We start from the raw sequence: 27,780 nt of genomic DNA, 5'->3' as shown, positions 1-27,780 counted from the left end.
GGCGATTCCCTATCTAGCCTTTCTTCGGAATTCAGACTTCTTCCTCTAGATCTAGGATTTCTCTGCCTACCATGACCATTAAATCGAACATCTCCTTCCCCATTATCAGTCGGTCTTTCATATGTTCCACCTCGAAAAGGATTTGAATTACACTATTACTATTACTCAGATTGCTTCCATTACCTAAATTATCTCCTTGACGATCACCATCGTTAGGTCCTCTAGGTCTCAAATTCTGGAAATTATTTCTCCAGTAAGGATTAAAATTCTGACAACCTCGCCGTCCGCGACTAGGATAACTTGGATACCGATTACCGTTTGTCCAATTATGTTGACTTCGACCATTCCTGCTCCCAGAGGTCAACGAAGAATAACTTAGGAAATCCGTTTGGCTACTACTGTTCACTCGGTTAATAGATTTGGCAGCTCTAAATTTTCTAACATCAAAACTACGATTATAACTGGTAACTTAACATGAGGGAACGTTTCTTTTGGGTGTCCTGACAGAGCAGTTACCTTACTCATTAGTTCGTCTACATCTGTGCATAAGTGCGCCGCAAGTAACCGAGATTCTTTAGATGGGAGGCAATTTATTACAAGATCAATAATCTCGGCTGAATTAGGTAATTCCGTTATGCTGTAATAACACTCGACAAGATACCAGGTAAAGTCTAATAGAGTAGGAAATCTAGACTTATCGTATCTCATCGCATGTAATGCCCGTTTTTGCGCACGTTCAATTCTATCATTACAATACTGACCCTTAAATAACCTCACGAAATCTGCATACGTGTGAATTTCTTGTGCAACTGAACGATACCACGCTTCGGCCGATCCAGTAGGACATTTTTCTGCTATTAACAACGCATGAGTATCTGATAACTGATATAAATCCATACATCTTTGTAACTCGCAAAAATTGTCGAGGGGCACCAGGACTGATGTCTCCCGAGTAAATAGGAAAACTATTTAAATCTTTCATCTTTAATCCAGATTGAAAAAAAGTTCCAATAGGCCTAGTTGGCGCTTGGGTTATGGGTTGATTTATTATTTTCAAAGATGGATTCTCACCTGCAGTTAAAACTGGATGTCCTCCACAAGGTTTAACCACTGGATTTTGTTTTAAATTAGGCACCACATTTGGCCTAAGGTTACCCCATTCAACGTTGGAGGCTCTATCAATAAAAGTGAAATCCATAGGTTTTTCATACTGTGTCCCATTACCGAGGTCAGCCCCATTATAAGGCCAATTAGCAGAAATGTCTTGCAAAACAGGGCTTTCACCCTCAACAATCGGCTTTAATGTTACAGGAGGGGTTGGATTTACAGGTTCCACATTCGCTGATGAATTACTAAACACTCCTACCGCATCAACGCTCTTTTCGGCAGCTTTTGTTTCCATATGGTCAAAAGTTTTTAATTGCAATCTATTACATGGAGATTCTACATTAGCAGTCCCTATTTTGTATAATTCATTGACTCTAATTTCTAACTTTTCCATTCTCTCATTTACACAAGCAACTTCCCTTTTAGTCACTAATTCAGACAACTTATTGTGAATTTCCCTTTGCTCTGCACGTAACTGCTCTAAGCCATTGCAACTTTCAGTTAACCTTTTCTGCATTATTTGAACTTCTGACTGACATTGATTTACCTGTGGCGTAAGAACTTGTACATTTCGATTTTGATTTTCAACTACTACCTTAAGAGTATCTACCTCAGATGTTAAATTCTCAACAATTACTTTACAATTAGCTACATCTGTGTCAGTTTTCTCAATATGTTCATTAAGTTCATTCGCCACTAACTTTAATTCCCTTTTGGCTTCTAATTGAACTTTATCAATTCGTACTACTAAATTGATAATCGACGCCGAGAGATTTTCTCTAGTTTCGGCCAAATCCCGCTTCAAATCATTACTACTTTCATTTATATCCTTTTCTATCCCTTCTCTCATATCTAACATCATTTGTTGCATCATTTCTCTAAAAGCTTGTAATGGCACGGCCTCACTCGACAAATCTCGTATAGGGGTGGAGGTGGCACGGGGGACACCAGCAGGTATCTCCTCATCATTCTCATCATTTACTTTGACTTCCTTAGCCTTCTCATCGTTAGTTAGCACCGACGCTAACAAGGACGTTTTACATTTATCACAATACAATGGAGTTACATTCTGCATCTTACTGCCTGTTTCCGAAGTCTCCGGAAGACCGAGACACCTGTAATGATGCCAGTAATTACATCGGTCACATCTAGCAGCATACGTATTAGCTGACTCATCAGAATCATTTCCACAACATCCGTACTCATCTTTAGTTTTCGTTACACTACCGAGACTATCTCCCGTATTATCCATACTTTTTCTTTACATCAATATCCACAAAATATGAAAATTAGTCTTAATAGTAAGAAAATCTTTATACTTTCTCTTATGTTATACAATAACTCTCTCTCTGTCTTCCTTCGGGTTTTAGGCACCATAGTTGCAGCAATTACCATTTCTCACTAATTATACCTTAACTCTAACATTGAACCAAAAGATAGCATGGTCTCCAGTGAGACAAGTCCTAACTCGACGGTCGCCAATCTGTAATCATATAACCGACTCTCTCTCTCTCTCTCTCTCTCTCTCTCTATATATATATATATATATATATATATATATATATTGTACTATATATTTATTATTACTAAACAAAGAAAGACAAAGCTTTTAACTTATAATTATACATCCTCAAATTACTGAAACAGGTTCTTGTCTCATCAAGACACCCGGGCCATCCTTTGGTTCTCTTTCCATAAGGCTAAAAGTTTTGGTTTATATTCAGTAAGCGTACTATATCAATTAATACTACTATTACATAGTGAAAATTGAAATAAAATATAGTGAATATAGAAGAGGATACATTTATTTCTCCATGGAGTAAAAGAAAAAAAAACAAGTTGTCAAAACAAATTAATGGATAAACATATTAGAATATAAAAGGGAATAAATTACAATCAGTTGCGGAAGGACTTCCCCATCAACTTCATAAAACAGTAACATTCATGGAATGACATTAATATTGCTTTGACAAAACATTCTATCATTAAGTACTTCAAGAGAGATCAAAAGAAAAAAATTACTTGTATTTCACTTACAGCTTCATCAAGGAAAAGAAAAATATTAAATCAATTGTTTAAAGCTTTAGATTGACTTATTCAAAGGAGTATGAATATATCATGAAACTTTCAATAATAAAAAGAATGTCTATCTACATATATATTATATATTGGAATCACCATTCTTGAGGCCAATGTAATCTCTCATTTCAGGAGGCAAAGAAGGATCCATTAAAAAATGAAGGTAATTTTTCAAATGTCTTTAAACGATATATAACTAAATCACTGTCATTTCAAGTTCTTGATTAATAAGTTGTGGATTTATAGTGGGTAAAGTTTTAAGTTCCCCTTTCCTAACATAGAAAAAAGTAAAAAAATCACAGATGGACCATAGGTATGTCACGCTACGTGGATAATCATCGTTTGTTATAGCCGTCTTTAATATTAGGTAAGGAATAAAAAGAAATACTGTTCAATCGATAACGTAACTTCACTATAGCTTTTCCATGCAATTAACTTTTAGATGGTACTATTCCTTTTAAAATTTCCTAGGTAAACAATAAAATATATATGGTGGATCATATATCCTCTCCACTATTTGCCAAGAAGGATTGATGAATAACGATTTATCAAAGAGACCGTAATTTGGATTGTCATAAACTAGAGACTGGGAATGTCCCCAAAAGAGTAGTTGAATAACCTTACGATGATGGTTTTTGTTCTCTACAATGGCGTCTCTCTCGATCTATTAGAACTGGTATGTTATAATACTGACTTTTAACTTAAATAGCGGGCGGTACAAGCGGTATCGTTCTTTCCGAAAAACCTATATAATGTTCAAGATGATCTTCCAAGCACTACAGTTAACTTCGACGAAAGATTATATTTGAACTCCCCAACCAGTCACTAAACTGTCTGTTCAATTTTGTAAACAAAAGAGAGAAAAGCGTCGATGGAACACTATTGATCAGCTGCATCTCTATTACTTGGCGTTATAGATAATTATTTACACACGCACGAGGGGTCTTACAAAGTTCTACTATAATTACATTAACTTCGTAATACATTAGTATGGCATTAGAATGCAGGGAATAGTCTCGTTAATGTACGGGTCTATTTAAGAAAACTCCCCGGCTTCGAATAATATACATTTTATCAACATCATATTACCTCCGTCGACTATCTAATTTTTTTATTAACATATTTCTGTATCATTACAAACATTCTTGCATCTATTCATCGCAATTCAATATTTAACATTATGTTATTTCATACAGCGTTACTCATAAACGCGAAGATTAATTCTCATCTTTCATATATCAATAAATCTAGAAGCCATTTAAAATCTAAATCACAAAACCCCGCATAACTACGACAGCAGCGTTTACTCAACTAACGCATCGCATTTCGAAATTCCACCTGCAATGGCTCAATTACCACAAACATAAATTACGACCCATTTCAAATTTCAATCATAATAATTCGTACGAATGTATGTTTTTTATATTTCTTTTTTTTCATGGTTTTCAAAATATACAGCAGAACCAATAGTTCTGAGCTTTTACAAGATTTACGTAACTACCTTTAATATTTCTACCGGGGAAGCGCCAACGAAAAAACTAATTAATTTGTTACATAGTTTTCAAAATTCGTGTTAAATACAGTATTATTATTATTTCTAGAATATCAGAGTAGCAGTTTAAGATCAACATCTGACTTAAAGTATCACCAATGAGAGAATTTCAAAGTTTATTAGAGTAAAGCTTTACTGTTTAACATCAATTTTCGTATATCACGAGACATTGATATTCAAAATCACGACACTTTTCAGCCATCGAGGGACATCAAAATAAAAGGGATTTAGAGAAAAAAATTTTTTAAGGAACTATAATCCTCTATGACGTATCTGAGTTCGAAACTCACTCTACACAAAACATTTAATTATAAAGCATCAACTGTGAGCTAGGGTCATACTTTCAAGAAATCCAACTAACGATGAAAAAACATTTTTAAAGGAAATAAAAGTAATCATATTTTAAAACAAACGAAATACCAATGGTCATCCCACAAGTTTGATAAGTCGAATTGCAAAAAGTCATTTAGCCTAGCAATAATCAACGTAACCAGAACATATAGTCAATAGCTGAGGAACGAAGGAAAAGAAAGAAAAAAACACATCAATTCATAATCAAAGTTTGCGCTGTCGACAACTTCTCACACTTGAGTAAACTTCTCACACTTGAGTATTAACCCATAAATAGTTATGTCCACTATGCCATGAAACTACACAGTAAATAACATCTACAAGCAATTGTTTGTTCCATTCCATACTAGTAATATTGGTAGTCTTATCGAGGTTAGTCTTAAAGTTTTAAGATGTACCAATATATTTCTAAGTATGCTACTATCACAAATTAAGATCGACTGAAACAAAACACTCTCACCTTAACCGATTATCGAAGCAAATTAGTCTAACAATTTCTAAACAGTCAATGTCCATTTTCTAAAATATTTAATTTCCTTATACACACCAAATTATAAAAAAAAATCCTCTGGGCAACCGGCTTATGAAAAACGTTGGCAAAAGAATCAAGATGATTTAATAAATTCTATGACATATCCTTGACTTACATTTAGATATCGTCGGGAATTGAAGTAGAATACAATAACTACCTGAAACTAATCAAAAGTGTATCGGTAACCTTTAGTTAGCTAAAGCATATGGCTCTCCTTCCGAAATCCTAAAGTAATAGCGTAACATGTGTCACTACGCCAACATACAAGATCGTAAATGGCATAGGTACTAACGAGAATCGAACCGAATACATCTAGGAAAAAGTTTCTTACGTTTAACTATAGAACTGACTACTATAATTTATCCAAACCTTTGAATTTGTTACCAGACGAAAAACATCTTTTGGTAAAATAGGGGAAGTGCAGGGAGGATAAACCGAGCATTGAACCTATGGCTCCCCATTCGGAGCACCTCTCCTATTAATCTGATTGTTACTACATAACCCTAGATTATTTTTTTAGAATAATTGAATGGATTATTCTCTGCTATTAGCTTTACTCACATTACCGTATGCAATAATCAAAATAAAGATCTCAAATCAATATCCAAACTATCCTAAAATACGATAATAATAATAATTTTGAACTGTACAACTCGATCGTACCTTAAGACTAATCACTTTCAGGGCGAATATGGTATTACATAACGCTTTTTTAACTTCAAATGCAACTAATATCACAGTATACTTCGATTTTGACAGAACAATATCTGTTGAATTCATATTAAATAAGAAGATTAACTATTCCATTTACAAATGAACTAAACTTATAAACAAATGTATACGAAATTGTTGGATTATTGTGCTAGTATCATCGAGCACAACATATAGTATTAAATTTCTGTATAAACTAACCATTCTAGAAAACAATAACTGACAAACTGAGATATCCTCTACTCGCCTGCCCTAGCTCGCTGAACGCTGTGGCCTCGAAAGGCTCCGATAAAACTTTTGATACAAAAAATAGGATTCGAGAGCTTCCGCCACTCATATATCATAATACAGTAATTTTGTAACCTGATACAGCAGCCTGAAAATAGTGATTATCAATCCTCATACTAGAGAGATTCCGTGGTTAAACATCTACTACCAATTAAGATCCTAATTTCCTATTTTGAGTCTACTTCAACTCTCTCTCGATACTGACTACAGAACAGAAAAAACGGGTCCGTCTTCTAGATATATATATATTTCTTTTAGCCTAGTTAGAAATAAATCCCTGTTACAGAGGTAACCAGGAAAAGTACAAGAGATCCTGATGTGCTTTAGAACTATTATTGTAAACATGCTTTTTTTAATTCACGAATAAGTGATTTCTTATTTGCTGAATCTGTATTCTTATACGAAAGTTGTACTTCCTATAGAGAAGCTCTGAATTTCTAAAAACCAGCATAAAACATTCACATTGTAATTCGACACTGTAATTGTACCAGGTGATAAATATAGTCATTATAGTTAAATATAGCTGATAAATATTGAGACAGAACAATTAACTGAAAACTGCGTTTAACTGTTGTGTTATACGGCACGAGAGCACATCTCAAAACAACACAGTCGCGTCTGGTGGGCATTCAAGGCCTGCATAACCCTAAATTTAACAATGGAATTATGCACGTACTGAACATTTGCAGAACAAAATAACAGGCACAGTGAATAGCATATTTATTACTAACAGAAACGTCGTGCTTTATCTACTTATCCTCAGCGTGTACTCTGCAAATATTAAACAATATTGGCCACATGACTAAATCTCAAATGATTTATCCTTTCCACAATCCAATTTCGCCACACACTATTACAGTTATTCATCCTCGGTAAGACATGAGCACGCTTCAAAGAAATGTTAGATCTTATCTTCATCACTTATATCAAGTAAGTTAACAATAAACATGGCGGAATAAACAAAACATAAATTTTAAACATCAAGTAATTTAAATTTCTCTATGTTCTACTTTTCATATCAAGAGGTAATTGCTGTCATATAAAATGATAATTACTACAACTATGGTGCTAACCCGGAGAGGAAGAAGAGAGAAAGATTTGGAAATTAACCACTCATTATCATAATAAATTCTGTTACATACCAAAATAAAGAATTATGGTTGACACGTTTTTGTCTTCCTTTCACTTTCAAACGCCAATATCACAACTTAAATTTCCGGTAGTCCTAATTGTTGAATAGTTGGGAGTCAACTTGAAGTTTCTCTCTCTCCGTTATAACTTACCGCTTAGATTGGGGAGGATATCATACATTTTCTATTATTCTTTCCCTAGATTTCGAACAAAACCTAGGGAAGCTGAATTACAAGATCTTATTTTCTTCAACCGCCGCCATTAATACACTCTCTCCTCTCGCGTTCTTTTTGAGCGAGAAGAAGAAGAAGACTACTAATTGGTCTATACTAAGCGTGATTTGGCTCACAGCATTTGAATTTGTTACCAGACGAAAAACATCTTTTGGAAAAATAGGGGAAGTGCAGGGAGGATAAACCGAGCATTGAACCTATGGCTCCCCATTCGGAGCACCTCTCCTATTAATCTGATTGTTACTACATAACCCTAGATTATTTTTTAGCATAATTGAATGGATTATTCTTGGCTATTAGCTTTACTCACATTACCGTATGCAATAATCAAAATAAAGATCTCAAATTAATATCCAAACTATCCTAAAATACGATAATAATAATAATTTTGAACTGTACAACTCGATCGTACCTTAAGACTAATCACTTTCAGGGCGAATATGGTATTACATAACGCTTTTTTTATCTTCAAATGCAGCTAATTTCACAGTATACTTCGATTTTGACTTCGGGAGATAAGTGATCATTACACTATGTTATTTTGCACTCATCCGGTAGCCATCACATCTCCTTTCCATAATCCTATTGCAAATGATTTCAAATCGAAATTACAATCCATTACCCTTCATCTCGATTGGGATACATATCAACATGCTATCGAAGATTCTTATAAGCTTATCAATGAAGAGTCTATTTCTGTCAATACCACACATACTTTTATCAAACATGCTGTATCAGCGTCGAAGACAACTTCCACTACCTCTCCACCTCGGAAAATGTCAAACCGTACCTGTACGTCTCATCATCCACATTAGTGGAATGCCGAATGTCAACAAGCAGTCAATAATTGTTAAAAATCTCTGATATTTTTCAAGACCAGAACAAAATACGATGTTCTTCATTACCGCAAATGTAAAGCCATTGTTAAAAGGATAACCTTACATTACAAAAGGGAAAGTTGGGAACGTTTTTGTAATAATCTTTCCTACCTCACTCCCAAATACAAGATTTGGAGTTTCTTCAAGCACCGAATTCATCCTTCTTATAATTCACGACCGCAGTCTATGCATCGCTTAGATGACCAGCAATGAACCAATGATTTTCACCAACAATTGGCTCCCTGCACTGTCAATAATTCTCGGCGTCATCCTTTACCTTTTATTCTGCCACATGGATCTTCTGTTTTGGAAACTAGTTTTTCAGAAGTGGAACTCGACTTTGTTTTTCAGCATCTTCATGCCAACACCTCTCCAGGCATAGATGGTATTTATTATAAACATTTTACCTCTCTTTCCGTTCGTGGGAAGGTTCTGTTATTACAAATATATAATACAATTTGGGACACCGCCAAATTCCATCTCAACGGAAACAAGTTCTTATCGTTCCTACTTTAAAAAAACAAACAGCATATTGGCAAAACGGACAACTATAGACCAATCGCATTACTTCTTTGCTCCAAGATATTTGAAGACTTACTTTTATCCAGATTATAGTGGTTTTTGGAACATAATCAAATTTTTCCTCCTACTATCACTGGCTTTCGAAAAGCCACCTCTACATACGACGCACTTGAGCCACTCATTCTTGACATTTATCAGGCTTATCTTGAAAAACGATTTGTTATTGCAGTTAGCGTAGACTTGAGCATACGACTCAATTATCTTAGATCTCATTCAAAAGCCATACATGTATAAAATACCTTCCAAATTTATTAGAATCATTCATAACTTGTTAATCAACAGAAAGATTTTTTATCAAACTTAACACGCATTATAATAAACCTACAACTACATTGGTTGGCTTACTCCAGGGAAGTAAGTTAAGTCCTACTCTTTTCAACCTCTATATATTGGACCTCATAACAGAACTTAACCATGAAGGAAAACTGTATTCGTATGCTACGGATGATCTTCACCGAGGGATAATTTTTATTGAACAAACCTTACAGAAATTCTTACGTTGGTTTATGAACAATGGTATCGACATCAACTGGGAGAAAATTGTATACTCCGTCTTCACACGAAGACGTTATACACTCCCTATCATTCATATCGACGATCGCACGTTACGCTATATTCGCCACCTTAAATGCCTTGGGTTTTATTTGGACACGAAAATGACTTGGACACCTCACTTAGCTCTGTTGTCAACCGCCTTGGATTCGTATTTCAACATTCTTAAAAGGTTAAGTTCAAAACGTTGGGGACTCAATCCAACTTGTATTTACAAAATTATTACACACTGTATGATGGCAAAAATTCTTTGTGGAAGCATTTTTTTGAGAAGATGAAATATTTTTACTAGCTAGTAACCAAAGTTGTATGATGCACTTAAAATCATCCTTTCCCAACCTACCTTCTGCCCGAAAAATGCTCTATTTGAGGAAACTGGTATGATTCCTATTTTACAAATCTCCAAAAGGAAGAATCCTCTTATAGCACACCTTCATCAGATTAAAACAGACATCAGAAGGTGCCGTATAGAAGTAACTCACCATGGCTAGTCAGCGCGATTTTTAAAGTTCACACGTACGAAGGAATGATCCTACAATCTCCATCACTGCCATGCTACATATTTCATTATACAACGAGTTTGGTGCAAATAAAGACAATTCTTCCCCATTACAGCTCCTCTTTGACTTCAGGACATTTACCAAATATCAGTAAGTACATTTGTCATTCTTCTCTGGATCAGCTATCTTCAAGTTGTATGCTTGTTTTTACAGATGCATCTAAATACATACATCAGAATGTCAGCGCAGCAGTTGTTGTTCCTACTCTTCATATTACCAAAAAAAAAAAAAAATTCAAACTTCCTCAATATTTTACCATCTTTGAAGGCGAGATCTTTGAAATTCGGCAAGCTCTTTTATTAATCAAAAAATTCAACTTTCCGATGCCTGTATCTGCTGTGATGCTCTCAGTGTCCTTAAAGCTTTGAGACACACCCATTGGAATGTTAAAACTACTTGGATTCTTTCAAATATAATTTTTTTTATACCATCAACTTCAAGAACAAGGATATATTACACACTTTTTACACATGAAATTGCAATCTAATATCAAATTTCACAATGATACCAACCTAGCTGCAAAATCTGCGTGTACTGGTGGACAACCAGCTTTTAGTAAGTTAGTTATTTAACTTCATTCCCATCATCAAACGGAATCAAGTCCAGACGTTACATATTTGGAAATCCGAAAATAGGCTCGGACAGGGCGACACTATTGGTAAATCATGTCTCTCTCTCAACCCAAACCATGACTTACTAAACATAATTGATCTCGATAAAAAGTAATTCTATTCTAACGTCTTCTCTTAACACCACCTTAACGCCTTATAAATTATATCAAATTCATAAATAGGCTACACCTTTATGTTGGTGTCAGCGTTATGTTGGATCTTTAAATCCTTTAATTTTCGTTTGTGAACAATTTAGATAATAAAGGCAGATCTTATATGATCAACAAATTCCACAGAGCACTTTGTTATGGATCTTTTTCTGTCGCACAAATTTCTGTAGCTACAACCTCTTAGACTCTCATCCAATTATTCATTTAATTTTTACAGATAAATGGTATCCATCTCTAAAACTACCAAACTAGATGCACGGTGACATGATTATTGCTATATTATAAATTGGTTTGTTATATCATTAACATCAGGAGTCATTCTACAAGTATTTGACTATGTAATAATCTATTCTAAATCGTAAAATAGCAATAAATACAATTCACATATGTTGAATGTGTTTTAGGCACCTTCACATAAACAACCCATTTTATGTAGGTCCTAGTTGTTGAAGTTCATGGCATTCATAAAACGTATCTTACGAATTTGAACAAAAGCTGAACACTCTTACAAGACTAAAGCTTAACCCCTCCTATGTTGTTGCAGAGTGGTATATTCGATTTTACCAACACTGTCGAAATGAATGATTTGGCACGAACTGTCCAAAGCAAAACAATAACTGCTCCTAGACACTATTTTCAACAAAGCCCGACAGTTTGGCGCGGCGGTGTAGCTTCAAAGAAATAAAAAATAAGTGCTGTATATACTTTTCCCCTTTCACTACCGCTTTAAAAGAGTAACATATATTAAATCCAATAGCATTCATTGCCTGGGAGAAGTTGACAAAGAACATAGCTCGCAATAAACAATAGACAAGACAAATACCAACTCTCTCTCCACTTTTTTTTTCTACATACCATGTTTCCATTTGTCGATACGATTCTCTAGTACCATGAAACTCTTCTTCCATGGCGGAATGGAAAAAGATGATGTAATTGACTCTACTTTACAAGAATATAAACCAAAAAAGTCAGTGGAAAACACGTTATAAAATTTACTTGTTGAGGCTCGTTTTGGCGCCCCCTGACTGTGGCGCCTTGGGCAGTCACCCGGGTTGTCCTGCCCTTGGTGCCCCTGAAATTCAGAGATGATTGCACATGTGTTTAGCATCGTACTAAGGATTTGACTAATGCATGATTATTAAAATTTCCGTATTCACAAGCACGTTTGTGATACTTCCACATGTTGGACGATGCAAGCTACGAACTTTCCACGGGGTTGTCTAAATACATTATGAGAAAGAAAGGTTAAGATGAAATCTTGTTTAATATTTTCTCGCACCTTGTTTTCTCCTAATGTGTTTAGACAGTCTCGTGGAAACGTCGTGGCTTGCCTCTATCGGTATATATATATAGGGTGTTTCAAAACAACACTGACAGTATTTGGGAAGTGATTCCTGACACCAAGATACGACAAAAAGTATAGACCGACCTGGATGTACAAATGGTTACTTTCGGGGTTATAGACTGCCGAAAACATGAAAAAATGAACTTAGCTTCAAGCTTCCATAGCTTCAAAAACTATGGGACCTAGCATAGTCGGGTCAAGACTTCACTTAGGAACTAGTATGTGCCCTATATAAATATCCAAGCTTCAGAATCCTGCGACACTTCTACAATTTTTACAGAGGTAATTGATGAGTAGGGGAGAGTTGCTTTGGGATGGCTCATAAAATGGGATGTTGGCAACACTGCTTTATTAAGCGCGTTGCATGACGCGCTTCGAGTATTAGGCTAGTTTTAGACGGAAGCATTTATTGTAGCGGATGTGCTGCCAAAAATCCCGTATAATATACTATAGCATCCAAAGCATATAGTGCTTTTATACGGTAGCATTTTGATAAGTATCTTGTCGTGACGTAGCAAACAAATCACTGGAGAAGAGCGCAATTATGGCTCCGAAACTAAAAACAGAGATTTCAGTCACTATTTCTTCTAAAGTCCTTTGTTGCATATGCTTATTATGATACAAAGGACTTTCGACTTTGTACGAACAAGGATACTCCTCATATTTTTCAATAAGCGTAATAACAGTATTCCTACTCCAACTCATTTTTCTTTACTACAATTCAATTTCCTACACAAAATATAGAGCGTGGATGTTTGGCTCAAAATCTTCTGCTTCCTTTCCTGATTGCTTCCACGGTGCTGCAATTGGACCAGAAATGCTGGGGAAAATGCTACGAAATAGAGCAGATTCTATCGACAAGAAATGCCATAGGATATGCCATGGCATGGAATGCTATAGCATTTGTTACTTTACACGGTAGTAAATCGATGATACGATTTTTGCTGCGAGAAATGTTACAATAAATGCTTCCGTCTAAAACTAGCCTACGTGTGTAGAGTAGCAAGACTATAGTTGTGAGGAGTTGCAACAAGAAATACATGCGTAATAATTGCAAGTATGTTTGAACAATGTGCTTCTAAAATATTTGAATGGTATATAAAATTCACCTATACTGCTATAAGCGAGAGTTTTGATCTATTTTTTCTGTTGTGACAACTATATAAGTACGTGAATGTTGGCAAAGCACGAAGGCGTCATAGGTATTATGGTGTCTTGTAAAAGCTGATAGTGGTGGAACAGAAGGTGAATTCGTAAGATGGGACAGTAGTTGAAAACCTAAGATGGGACAGCGTCCCATCTTATGAACCTGGCTCAAAGCATGTATCATAATCGTAGAAAAATGTAGAACAAAACATTTCACGTTTCAAGCTTAGTAAATAAGTCTATATTCCTTGAAGAAGCTTTCAGTCTGTTTAACACAAGTTTATTTGCTGAGCATAGGCAATCGAAATGGACTACTTCTGACAATGGGAGAATTTAAATTTATTTTAAGGCAAACTGACATCCTGGGGTAAAAGTGAGGGGAACGCGGTTCGACGCCTTTACCCCACTTCCAAACAATATATAGGGTGTCCCCTACTTCCTAAAAAATAACAATGGGCAAAGATAGCCAATTGGGACACCTGTCCCTTTACCTTTTTAGATCCACTTTTACCCCTGCTGGCATGTATGGGGTATGGGACGTTTGGTCATCCTAGTCTACAACCAATTCCAATGTCTATGATTCGCCTAAGTGTAACTTTGTCCAAATGTTTGGGTGGTGGTGCAAACAACTTGTTTGAAGTGGGAGAAGAAAAGGTCAAAATTCTCATTATAAACTAAACAAAAATGAGTTGTAAGTTACTGTTTATAAAAAAAACATAGGAAATTTGAGGGAAAATTTGTCCAATCTCGCGTTTGTGCTTATGGATCCAACAAAGAAAGTGTTGATAAGTTATTTGACTTATAAGAAAAATGTGTAACAAAAAACATGGATTTACTGCTGGTAATATCTGCAACTGAGATGAAACAGGCATGCAAACTGCATGTAAACCTTGGAAAGTGCTGAGTCAGAAGGGTGGTATTACTACTACCGAGAAGGGTAGAAATGTAACTGTTGTGGTAGAGTCAATGTGTGTGGCGGAAATGTTCCAACGGCATTTATTTTCGCAGAAAAAGGGAGTAGCCAATATTATCAGACAAGGGAGGGGGAGTAGCCTGCAGGTTCGATTCAGTTAGTCTGAACGGATGGCTCACTGCAGAGTTATTCTTTGCATGCATTAAGCATTTCGCTACTTATGTTCAATCATCAGAACAGAATCCTGTACCACTCACTGTACACGGATAGTCCGGATACACATCTCTTACTTCACATCTAGCCACATTTGATTTTGCTTTTCACAATCAGAATGTAATCGTCCTTCTCATTTTGTCCCCACATTGTGCTCATCAAGTGCAGCAGCTGAATGTTTCCATATTAGGCTGCGGCTACGCCGACAACATGGCAGATCCTTCACAGAACATTAACTGGCAGAAGCTTTCAATATCTTATATGGCAAGGCAGCTATAATAGCCAATGCTGCAAGTGGCTACAGTGAAAAACGGACTTCTGGCCTATTGATTGTACTGTTTACGCAGACCTCAATTTCCTTGCTCCTTTAGGTGGACTTTCGCGTAGCACTTCTACTAACACTACAGAGAATGATTTTCGCAACGGCTGTTTTCAAAACCTACAATTACTTCATGAAGGCAGCTTTACTGCAACCTAACCTACAACTAACGAGGTTGTGATAGTGTCGGCATCACAAGAATTCGATAATATTGAACTACCATCCACATTCAAGTGCCTTAGATCTACACTTGAAACATCATGTGTCAGCGTTGAGCAAATAAGTTTTTTTCCAAACTATTTTCAAGTTACAGAATGAGAAGCGAAGACAGTTCGTAGGAAGAAAATGGAAGCACAAGTATTAACTACATCACCGTACAGAACCAGTCTTCTTGCCTTAACATCATTATCATATACACGTGCACACTGGCGCAAATCGCGGTTGGGATAAGGGGGACATATCTCCTCCAATCTTGGAACTGGGGGGACTGTCCCCCCAATAATCCGATTTGAAATGTATTTTTGGGGGGAGAAATGTTATGATTTGTGTCCGATTGCCACAAAGGAAAGTGAGCTGAAATTGATGTTTCCCCAGAATAAGCCTCAAACCTACCCACCTACCAATGCTGAAGACAACTCTGCTCCCCTAATCTTCCATAGCATTTCTTTCAACTTCATAAATATTTTGAATATATATATATATATATATATATATATATATATATATATATATACACAACGTTTTATTTCTAAAAGTAAAGGTTTCGGTACCCTGGACATCAAGTTCATAATGGTTAAAACGTTGCATATTTTTCAGGATATAATAATAATAATAATAATAATAATAATAATAATAATAATAATAATAATAATAATAATAATTATTATTATTATTATTATTATTATTATTATTATTATTATTATTATTATTATTATTATTATTATTATTATTATTATTATTATTAAAGATAATACTTATAATATCTAGCAGCATATCATTGCAGTCTTGGAATTAAAGTTCTTACGTTGATATATATGAAGATGCTTTAAAAATGTCTGATTCTTACATCTTAATTTTATAATATAATAATCGTAATGATAATAAATATTTCTTAGTAATTTGTTTCTTGCTTTTTTTTTTGTTTTTTTTTTTGTTTTGTTTTGTATACAGGCGAAAGTAAGGTGCTATGTTCTCAAAAGGCATCAAGAACTCCACAAATACTGAATTTTAATAACAATACATACAGTACATTGTTCACATAATGTTCTTTAGAATACTAACCATGCTACCAAAATATTCTACAAACCTCTACTAAATTAATGGATAAACTTTGAGAAAAAATCTAGCAGATGTTTTCACTTAATTCTTTTCTTAATAATGATCATCATCATAGGTATTCTGCCCTTACTGACAGGTCACTTGCAGCAGCTGAGAAGCTTCCATGCTCCACGGTCCTCCGCTAACCTCTTCGTCTTCACATATGATCTTTCTGTTTTAATATTATCCATTAATTGTAGTCTCCTTCGCCCTCTGCCTCTCTTTCCCGCCACCATACCCTCTATGACGTCCCTCATAATACAATTTCTTCTTAGGCAATGTCCCTACCAGTTTCTGTTCCTCTCCTTACAATATCTAAAAGTGTTCTTTTCTCCCCCGCCATATGTATATGTAATCGTTCTTACCCGTCCCCCCCAATGTTGAAGACAGATTTGCGCCGCTGCACGTGCGTGTACATTAACATAAACTCTGTAACACAGCGTATAGTACGTAAAAGAAATATTACCTTTCATGAAGCTTCGTCTCAAATATGCCTCGTACATGCCACGGAAGTAATAAATTTGACACATCTGCTGAATGGTATTGTTTACTGTGTAGCGAACCTTAGAGAAACAGAAGAATGGATTCAGTGCTTGTACCGTGAAGGTTGGTCATATTTGTAGTGTTCTAGTGTAACTGGGACGTTTACTTTTGTGTAAATTGCGACGACATGGCGTAAACAGCATGTCCCATCTTAAGATACGTTCTGTCCCAACTTATACGATCTGCTTCATAAGATGGGACGTTTGCAGACTTTGTTTCAAACTATTGTTCTGCACATTTGTTATTTCTTTGGTACAAAAAGATTTATATGCCTTTTAGTACAATGTCCAATGTATCCAATGAGCACATTTGTCTTCTATTTTTTGTAATTTCGAAAGTGTCCCAATCTATGTAACTCTCCCCTACTTCAAATTATATGTCCGTAGCCAAATTCCCTCTATAAAAATTGTTGTGTAAATATATTAGTATTCTGAAACATGTACTTTTGGATAGCATACATATTAGTTCCTAAGTGAAGTCTAGACCCGACTGCGGTAGATCCCATAGTTTTGGAGCTATGGACTTTCAAAATTTAGTTTTTCATGTTTCCGGCGTCTTATAACCCCGAAAGGAACCACTTGTGCACCCAGGTTGGTCTATACTTTTTGTCTTATCATGATGTCTTATACTTTTATCTTGATGTTGGTCTTATACTTTTTTGAATTGCCTCTCAAATGTTGTCGATGTTGTTTTGAAACTTCCTGTATAAGTCGTGAATAGCATAGTCAAAATGTTCCTCAATACGGAAATTTTAACCCATTTATTCCGAAATTAAATTTTTGTTCACAATTTTTTTCATATTTTCCATAATTGGGGACTATTAGTCCAATGCAGTGATTAACTTTTCTGTTAACCCGCATTAACCATCTGATTTACCATGTTCCAATAATGGAACAGCGAGCACGACAGGGTAGGTATAAATTTAGGTAAAAACTAATACAAACTTTTAGTTTGAGTTAGTGTATTGATATTTATTAAAACCAACTAATTTCTAGTCTTTATATAGAGGATGCAATATTATGTTTAATGAGATATGAACAAGACATTATTATTATATAATCCAAATCATATACTCACATAGAAAATTACGGCAATGAGTTTTGCCACTCTTATTTAGCAACGGTTGGAGTCTCTAAATTTGAGAAAGACAGTGAGTCTCTTTAACATGTGATTTCTATCATGTATGAAATTCTAAGAAGCATCGGGAATGCAATGCAATATTCCACTTTTGGCACATTTTTGCTGTCACATGTTTGTTTTTCGGCACTAACAAGCAAATGATCTTCCCTGTCGTTCCAATTTCTTCGGCCACTTCTTTTTCAACGCTTTTCACTCTTGTTGGTGCTCTCCCTATACTCTTGTGGGGTGCGTATTTTCACAGATAAACTCGGACATCTCTCGTGTGAATCCCAATAGATTGAGTTTATCGCCTCTATTCTTGCAACGCTTGCGATACAGTAACCAAGTGTTGACGACAGACACACTTATAGGAAAAGCAGTCAACTGTCAGTTCCACTTCTTCATTCGTATGTTGATTCTCAAATTTGAGACATTCTCATCTAAGCGAACAACGCCACCCAAGAAGAGATTGTAATTGTTAAAAACCCAGCTGGCATATTTATTTCGACGTCCTTCTTTAAGAGCCTGCCTTACTAAAAATAATACAAAATATACCATTTTTCTTTTGCTTGTTTATTCATCAGTGAAAGAAGATAATGAAATGCAAGTCACCACAATCACAGATAATACTATTCTACAACAGAAAATATGAACCTGAAGAATGTTCAGTATTGCCATCCATAGAAATTACAGTGTTGCCAGAAAAACAATTTCCATAAAATCTAAGTTAAGGCAGCGAGTAGAGGAACAAACTCAACTGCATTTGGTTACGTATCATATTGTTTTGGTTTCCTGTGAACTACTTTTTAAATAATAGTTGTATTTAGCTTGTAATAAACAAAATAGTTTTAACATACAGTTATTAAAACTAAATAATAATGTTAATTAAAAAGTAGTTCACAAGAAACCAAAACAACACGATACATAATCAAATGCGGTTGAGTTCATTCCTTTATTCACTGTCTTAACTTAGATTTTAGGGAAATTGTTTTTCTGGCAACACTGTAATTTCTATGGATGGCAACACTGAACATTCTTCAGATTCATATTTTCTGTTGTAGAATAGCATTATCTATGATTGTGGTGAGTTGCATTTCATTATCTCCTTTCACTGATGAATAATCAAGCAAAAGAAAAATGGTAAATTTTGTATTATTTTTAGTAAGGCAGGCTCTTAATGTCCTATTCCATTTTTTAACTTTGGCCATGGAATGTACTCCTGCTTGAGTCGACGCAATGGTAACAATATTGCTGTCATTTTATTGAAACTAGGGCTATACCACTGTTTGCATTTGCTACCTAATGAAATACGCTTTCTTGTTTTTCCAGATCAATAAGTGGTGCGTTTTCAACTCTATTTGCCCTAATCGTTCCTGTTGAGCCATGTCCTTGTTTTTTTTTCTTTCTTCCAATAGGCAAATTATGGTGAAATAATTGTCAAAGTAAAAATTGTAGCTGGATCCCCCTGGCAACACCGAAATCAAATCAAGAACAACACTTCCTTCTACACCAACGTTCAACTCATGTCGTGTATTTCCAGTTGTTGCCCCTTGATAAGATTCTCCTCTGATAAGATAACCCAACAGGGTGCAAAAACACTAAACTTTGTAACCGAATCTAATTGGCTTTCCTTGCATATAATGTTTCGCACTGTGTTATCCATAGTACAGTATCATTGCTTTATCTACACGAACATTTACCTCCTTATAATTATTTAACCATCTTTTGTTCAATATATCCCATAACTTTCTTATTTTTGCAAATCTATTGTTACTGTTAATGTGTGTGTTGTCACATGTGTGGATGTATCTTAATTTTTTTCGAATATGTTTTGTAATATGGCTAACGCTATTGAATCGTTATGCGTATCCTAGCTTTCTTCCCAATCCATATGATACATTGTCACTTGCACATATCCGCTTAGAAGAAGTACAGCAAGAAACACGAATTTCCTCCAAAGAACATTACCTTTCACTTCGCCCTTTTGAGATGCATACAAATTAGAATACGAAACTATCATAGTTATCTCATCATCATGAAAGAAATGCTCAAATAGCTCAACCGGAGTGAAGTCCCCCCCCCCCAAAAAAAAAACCTCTGGTAGTGTCCATTCTTTATTTGTTTGATCCTGTAATTTCATTCTATCTCCATGTATCACAGATGTAATAAATAATGTAAAGGAAACTTACGAAGATCTTTTTCCTAGTGTTAATAAGGCTGAAAGAACTTTATTTCGCGGTAAGAGTAACACTTCAGACGTAGACAAGAAACAAAATGTTTTATGTTCATACTTGGTACTCCTCCCAATGAAATTTACTCCACGGTTGTTTTGTACGTGTGCAAATACACGTATGCACATGTCTACTCTAGAATAACAAAAATACACCTGTGCTATATATTCATATGACAATGTGCGCAACACATATAACTATTATAATGTGGTCTATGTTTTACATGTTTATTCAGAAACTGCTAATGAATTATAGCCTCCCATTCGTGGCCTCTGTTCCTAAAATGGAACATTAATTACTATTGTCACACCTACCCATGCACTCCCGTTGTTCCAATATTGGAACATGCTAGTTTAGAACGCTGCCAGCGGGAAAATAATGAGTGTTCCTGAAAACAAATTATATACACTAAAGTTGAGAGTGTTAGGAAAATATCAATTAAGGAAAAATTACAGAAAATATTTCCATGTTTAATAAAAGTACTTACTTTGATTTGGAAGCCATAATGCAGGCTTACCTCAATAAGTAGTTGGCAATATTGAGAACACTGTTTGGTATACAGTGATAGCAGGTAGCACTAGTTAAGAACTGGTATCAGATAAGTATTTTAAAATATACCTCATCTACGTATTTATTTCTATATTTAAAAAATAAACAAAAATTATAATGTTCCATTTTTGGAACAGCGGGAATAAATGGGTTATTAATCGCGGATAAGTCAAATCCTTAGTACGACTAAACTCACATGTAAAATCACCTGTATATGGCTAAATGAGTATTTTGTTCGCGCTTGTGGACTTAGCTCCTATTGAAGTTAGCGAGAGGGAAGAGGACGTGTCACTCTCTTCTAGAATGAACAACAACACTAGCTATTATAATATTATAGCGGACAAATGCATAGATAATTTCCGAAATGCAAACTTGAAATTACCTAAATGTAATTATTTAAAATTTCTTTTTATTTGTGTATTTGGATCCACAACTGCCCCAATTTCTTATTCTAGTCAGATATAATATTCAAAAGTTTCCTGAGATTTAACAAATTCAAGTAAGGTGTTTCTTTAGGGATGGCTTTGAACAGGCAAAAGACAGTGCGTTAATTGTGGTAATAGGAGCAATAAAAATAAATTGTACTATGAAGGATAACAGTACTTCAGTTTATAATTTTGTTGCATTGGAAGGTCCTGCTGATATTTGTGGTTAAAACAACAATGTACACTGTAAAAAAAAATCGTTGTATTATTTCAACGACATGCCTATATGTTCCAGGTATTCGTAAAATTTCAACGTGCAAACTGCGCAATGTGTTCTCGATGTTTTGCATGATGTTTCTGAATAAATATGTTAAGAGTGAGAAACGACACTGTATTACTGTCACTTCTACACTACACTAGAGCTCACCAGTCAACGCCGGGGACTGTATTTCAAACATGGCGGAAAACCAGCAGAAACACGATTAAGAGGCAAACATACTATAAGATATAGGTAAGAGTTTATTTTCATTCTTGAACAAATTGTTGGTGAAGGTTGTGTTTCGAACCATCAAGAAATACTTCACAATAAGTGTTAGGAAGGACGACAAAAAAGCTTATGAAAATTTTCTAAATGAAGTGTTCTGTAGTTTACTATTCTTATTTTAAAAGTAGAATCTTCGGTAATCGTAAGCGTGCACATCACAAGCTTTTTCAACACAGAAAAATGGCTACAACAACACCGCACACGGAGTTATTTCAACACCGAAATAGGTGTCGTAGTAACACAGAACTAGAGTCAAACTAACACCAGAAATGGTGTTAATTTGGTGGTCTGTCCTTAAATTTTAACACAGAGGGTGTTGAATTAACACCAAAACGGTGTTACTTATACGGGTTTGACCTTGAATTATGACACAGATTGTGTGTTAAAATAATAAGAAAATGATGTTGAAATAACACAGAGACTGTGTTATATTGATACTTGACATGGTGTAATATTAACACACTACATATTGTGTTACTTTCTTCGTGTTGGTGCAACACCGCCACAAATTACACTCAACACTTTTCCTCATACTAGCGACCCTGACATGGTGTCGAATCAACACCGAAAACACCAACACAGATCCGAATTTAACACCGCTCAACACCGGTTGTGCGTTAAAAACGTAACACCCCCTGTGTTAAACGCTAACACCGCAGGGTCTGTGTTGAATTAACACCGCATAGTGGTAGTCACCCTGGAACCACTGCTCTGTGTTAAATTTGAGTTGAATTAACACAACCATTTTTTTCTGTGGATAAATAACAATGAAAATGAAATTGCAGTTAACCCGAGAAAGTCCATACTAATTTTACAATTAAAAGGCCCAAGGGGTGCCTCCGAGACTCCCTGCTGCATTTACAAGCTACCTGAACCCACCGCGACCATTTGTATTTTCCGTCATTAACAGGAAAGGATAGTCACTACTTTGCTATGAAATCATTTGTCAATGGTAATAAAAAAATGAACAGTATCAAACAATTAGAAAAGTATATACTTCAATAGGAGCCTCAGAGGCACCCCTTGGGCCTTTACGTTAGTATAAAACACTATTTTTTCAGAGGTAAAGTAAAAAAAATGCTTAGTAAACGCAATCAGAGGGTGTATTTCAAAGAGAGAGAAGAATTCTAGAGCGTGGGACACGGCACGAAATACCTATCGAGAACAATGGCATTAAAAGTTGACCAGGGTACCTTCAAAGCACCTCATGGGCTGTCTCGGATTAAGGTAGAAAAAATGTTGAAATTTACTATGGGCTAAAAAAAACATCAAATATCTTGTAACATTTGATTATTTAATTTTGAGGTTAAAAACTTGCTTTCAAATTTCTCACATACGAAATGAAATGAAATCATTATGCCGGCTAGGCTAAAGGAGACGGAGATAATGAGAAATGTTTGAAATGGTGAAATTAAGAAAGTACGAGGAAACGGGAGAACCTCGAGAAAACTCAAGCACACGATGTTTGTCCACCACAAAATTCACTTGGCGCAAGCTGGGATGGAACCAAGGACCCCATGCACCAGAGGTGAACGCTCTACCACTGATTCACCGCGGCCCCACATACGAAATATGTTGCACTTATTTCATTTTAAGTAAGTCTGATAACACTTTTGGTATGCAGTGTCACATAGCGTTATCGGTCGACTGTTTATTCTTTGTCATGAGAGCTTAAAACATACGCAGAAATATCTCATGATTGGATATAGTTAATGCATGTCGATAAGTGTCTGTGAACCTGACCCACTTTTGACGTAGACAACGGAATGTTTTGTAATGTTCACGCAGTTCAGTAGCATTAGGAGGAAAATATACTTAATCCGTCAAACTGTTTAGAAATTCTTAAATCTTTGTGAGTTGCATAATACCAAAGGAAAGTAAAGCATGGGAGCATTGTATTAACTTTTTTGCTCTACTGAAATTTTTGGTTTCCATTCATTAGTAAATTTATCTTTTTAAAAGGAAAAGAATTTTTAAAGGTTGTTTTCATTTTCCATATTACTTTACTGAACTTCCTCCCGAGATGGTTTGTTTCTAACCTATTTCACATCCAAATTCTTCTCTGATGTCTGTCGATCACTTCCCTCCACTTCTTCTTATTCCTCTTATCTTCCTCGTATTCGTTTTCACTCGATTTCCATAATCATTTCTGTGCTTCCTATGAAGTGTTTGTCCTCATGAGAGCCAAACTCCCTTAGTTGTGTCTTTTATATCTTTAATTTTAGGTCTGGTACTTTCTCTGAATTCTTCCTTCCTTCATTCAGAATACTCTTCTTAGTTACTCTTGTCCACGTATCTACATTCTTAGTCCCTTTGTCTCATTCTATTCCAGTTTGTTGTAATCAAAGGTATATTTTATACGTCATATATTATTGTTTTGGTGGATAGTTAACTTCCAATCTAAAGTTTTGTGACATCTTTATAATAACTAGCAGTGGTCGAATAGGATGATTAAGCATTAGGAAGTCATTAATTCAATTTTCAATTTCCAGAATGCCAAAATTTCAGAATTTGAGAAATTTTCGTTTCTAGAAATTGAAAATCCCATAATCAGGAAAATAAAATATGACATAAAAACTTGACAGAGATGTGGAAAAGAATTCCAATAGATTCACACTTTTACTAATTGACTAATGGAAGTAAATTCAAATATTTGTATTGCCATTTGTCATTCTATTCATTTAATGAAATACAATTACATATGTTTCACTCTCTCGCGAAAACTGTGAGAAGAAATGGTAATCATTTCAAAAGAGTAGAACAAACTGTATTTTTATTTACCTATAATATTCCGGTGTTCTCTTAACACCCACAACATCTTAGATGTTATATTTTAAACATATTAATTACTTATGTTTTGAAATGATTGTTTGAATATATAGATATATAACTGACTAATTTTAAGATAATTATGTTACATAATTATTCCTGTATTAAGGAATATATTATTACACACCAAAATGTTTGACCAAAACGGGAATCGAACTTACAATCTTAAGCTTGTAAGCCCTGCACCTGATAGAAGCGGACAAAGTATTGCATACATGTGAAAATAAGGAAGTAAAAACATTTTTAAAAAGCTTACCAAAACATTGTATTTACAGTAGAACAAATGCCATTATCTAGTTTTACAAATTTGCAGAATATTTGTGTTTATGAACAAGTGATAGGCTGCTAGCGTAGTCGGAATAGTAAGGACCTGGTGTGGTTGAAACATACATCATTGTCTGAACGACGAACCAAATAACAGCATTGCTTTAGGCCTAGTAGTAGGATAGGCCTAATAGTTAAAATAAGGAAACAGAATTAAATTGGTGGTACTGAAGGACAAAGGGTGAAGGCGGCATATCTTCCCTAACAATTCACACAACTTGTGCCAAATATCTGTTACATTGCTACAATTTTCTAATCTCTGACTAAACTTTAGTGGCGGTAGCCCTAGAATATTAAAAAATAAAGTTATTATAATATAAACTAATTTATATTGCTAATTTTATACTTTAATATAGAGATGCAAAAAAGCCGGCTTTTTTGAACCGATGGTTTTTTGCACATAAAAAGCCGGCTTTTTTGGAAAAAAAACGAGAATTTTGGAAATTTTGGCTTATTTCATTTTCATGATTTTTCTGTTTAAATAGCTTTCTTATAGTATACTCTAAAGTTAAATAAGATTTTATGACCTGAATGCCATATTTCGCTCTGTAATTCACCATCATGATGGATGGAGCCCGTGGTTTATGAATTAAAGTAAAAATAAAGTACGTAGTATTTGAGGGCAATTTTAGAAGCTATTTAAGTTGATTTTAACTTCTGAATTATCGACATTTTTTCTTCTCTAGATCATTTTTCTTTAGTCATCCGTGTTTCACTTCTTAGAGCTTAGTACTCTAGCTTCTATCACATAATTAAACTTATGGTTTTCAATATTTCCATCAGAGCGTGCGTTTTTCAATACATCTGTCAGAGCGTACTTCCACATTTCCGTTATACTGTAGCTGTGCAATGATTTAATAATAATCTTCCGGACACAACCTTGAATACCGTTTGATAGAAATAATGAGTATCGGATTTAGAAAAATATTTGGGAGGGTTTTTTTCTGAATAATGTTTGGTTTTTCTAAAAATTTCTAACTTTTATTTAAGAGGAGCTTAAGTTTATGAGTACAGGCATAACAAATATTTCGTTTCGTTTGTATATTCAACTATAATCTTCCAGATACAACCTTGAGACCATTTTATACTTATAATCAGTGGCGGATTTAGAAAAGTATTTTGGGAGGGTTTCTTTTTAACGATTAGTTTTTCTAAAAATTCCTATTTTTTTATTTGAGGACAGCTTGAAGTTTATGAATAAAGGCAAAACAAATATTTAGTTTGTTTTAGAAATTCCGTAATTTCGGGGTAGAGGCTTCAATCCGAAAGACATCCCCACCCTAACCCTCTTCGCAAATCCATGACTGCTGGTAATTAATAATAACAAAGATTTAAAAACGATTAGAAAGTAAGTCGGCCAGGACTCACAGTACACGCACTATCTCTACATTCACAGATGGAATTAAGAAAAACTTTTGTCAAAATGGCCGAATGCGGAGTTGAATCCCGGACTTCATGATAGAAGCGCGAAAGATAACCACTCACTCATGTTTGTTGTGCACTTGTGCTTAATTTAAATGTATTCTCTCTCTCTCTTTCTCAATGGCCACAAAAGCTCTCCATTGACTTCTGTCCTTATCCAATTCAATCTAGTTTCTACTCTGTATTCCTATTTCTGCTAGGGCCTAGAATTTCCTAATGGACATTTCCCGATTGGGTTTCCAGTTAAAACTTTGAAAGCGTTCCTACTTCCTTCCTTCTTTCTTCCTACGTTTCTACATGACCTGTTCACCTGAGCCTCCTAGACTTGATGACTCTAACAATGTTTGGTAAACCGTATAAATTATGTACTTCTTCGTTATGAAGTTTCTACCATTCCCCATTCCCGTTCCTCTTGGGTCCAAATATTCGTCTCAGAATATCATTCTCAAATAATTACAGTCTGCGTTCTTCCTTCAGCGTGAGCGACCATAAAGCATAGCAGGCATGATTATCATTTTATATATTTTAAGCTTTAAATTCCTTGACAGAATTCGCGACGACAAAATATTTTGAACTGAATAATAACAAGAATTTCCTGATTTTCATTTAATTTCTTTGTGGGTATGATTTTGGTCTGGTAGTACTGATCCAAGATATTTGAAAGTATCCACTGTGTCGAAAGTATTAATTGACATTTTAACGCATTCATAATTTGCCGTAACTTCCTTGTATTTAGATTTCTCTGCATTTACTCATGTCCCTGCAAGCGTTTAATAAGGCCTCTGCATTTCTTTCGATCGTTCTATCAGATTTACATCATCAGCATACACCATAACCTGGTGAATACCATTCAACTCTAGGCCCTGGTTCCTATCTTTGATTTTTCTTATAGCGTACTCCGGAACAAAGCTGAATAATAACGGCGATAACGCATATCCTTGTCTCAGGCCAATCTAGACGTGGAAGCTCGCATTTTTCTACTCGGATTTTATTCTGGAATTGATTTAAACACTTATTAAATCTAGTTCTTTCGGTATTCCAAATTCTGTAAGAATGTACAACGTTTCCCTCCTTACCGAGTTGTAAGCCTTTCTAAAATCAATAAACAGTTGATGTACTGGGTAATGTATGCCCATTTCCTTTCGAGTATTTGTTAAATGGTAAATATCTGGTCGGTTTCGACTAAATTCACACTGATAATCTC

At 35.1% G+C, this 27,780-nt stretch overlaps 1 protein-coding gene across 1 annotated transcript in view; it reads left to right on the top strand.

The window, feature by feature from the left end:
* The first annotated feature begins 8,517 nt into the window (after positions 1–8,517).
* LOC145682097 (phospholipase A1 4-like) overlaps positions 8,518–27,780 on the top strand; it is a 48,401-nt gene continuing 29,138 nt past the window's right edge. Inside the window, exon 1 of the mRNA XM_081753692.1 lies at positions 8,518–8,776. Within this exon, the coding sequence (XP_081609818.1) occupies positions 8,518–8,776 (259 nt within the window). The remainder of the gene's footprint in view (positions 8,777–27,780) is intronic.

Source organism: Thermobia domestica, chromosome 3 (assembly GCF_964235325.1).
Source record: "Thermobia domestica chromosome 3, izTheDome1.hap1.1, whole genome shotgun sequence".
Lineage (NCBI taxonomy): Eukaryota > Metazoa > Arthropoda > Insecta > Zygentoma > Lepismatidae > Thermobia > Thermobia domestica.
Note: the sequence above shows the minus strand (reverse complement) of the source record. Positions and strands in the feature narration are given on the sequence as shown.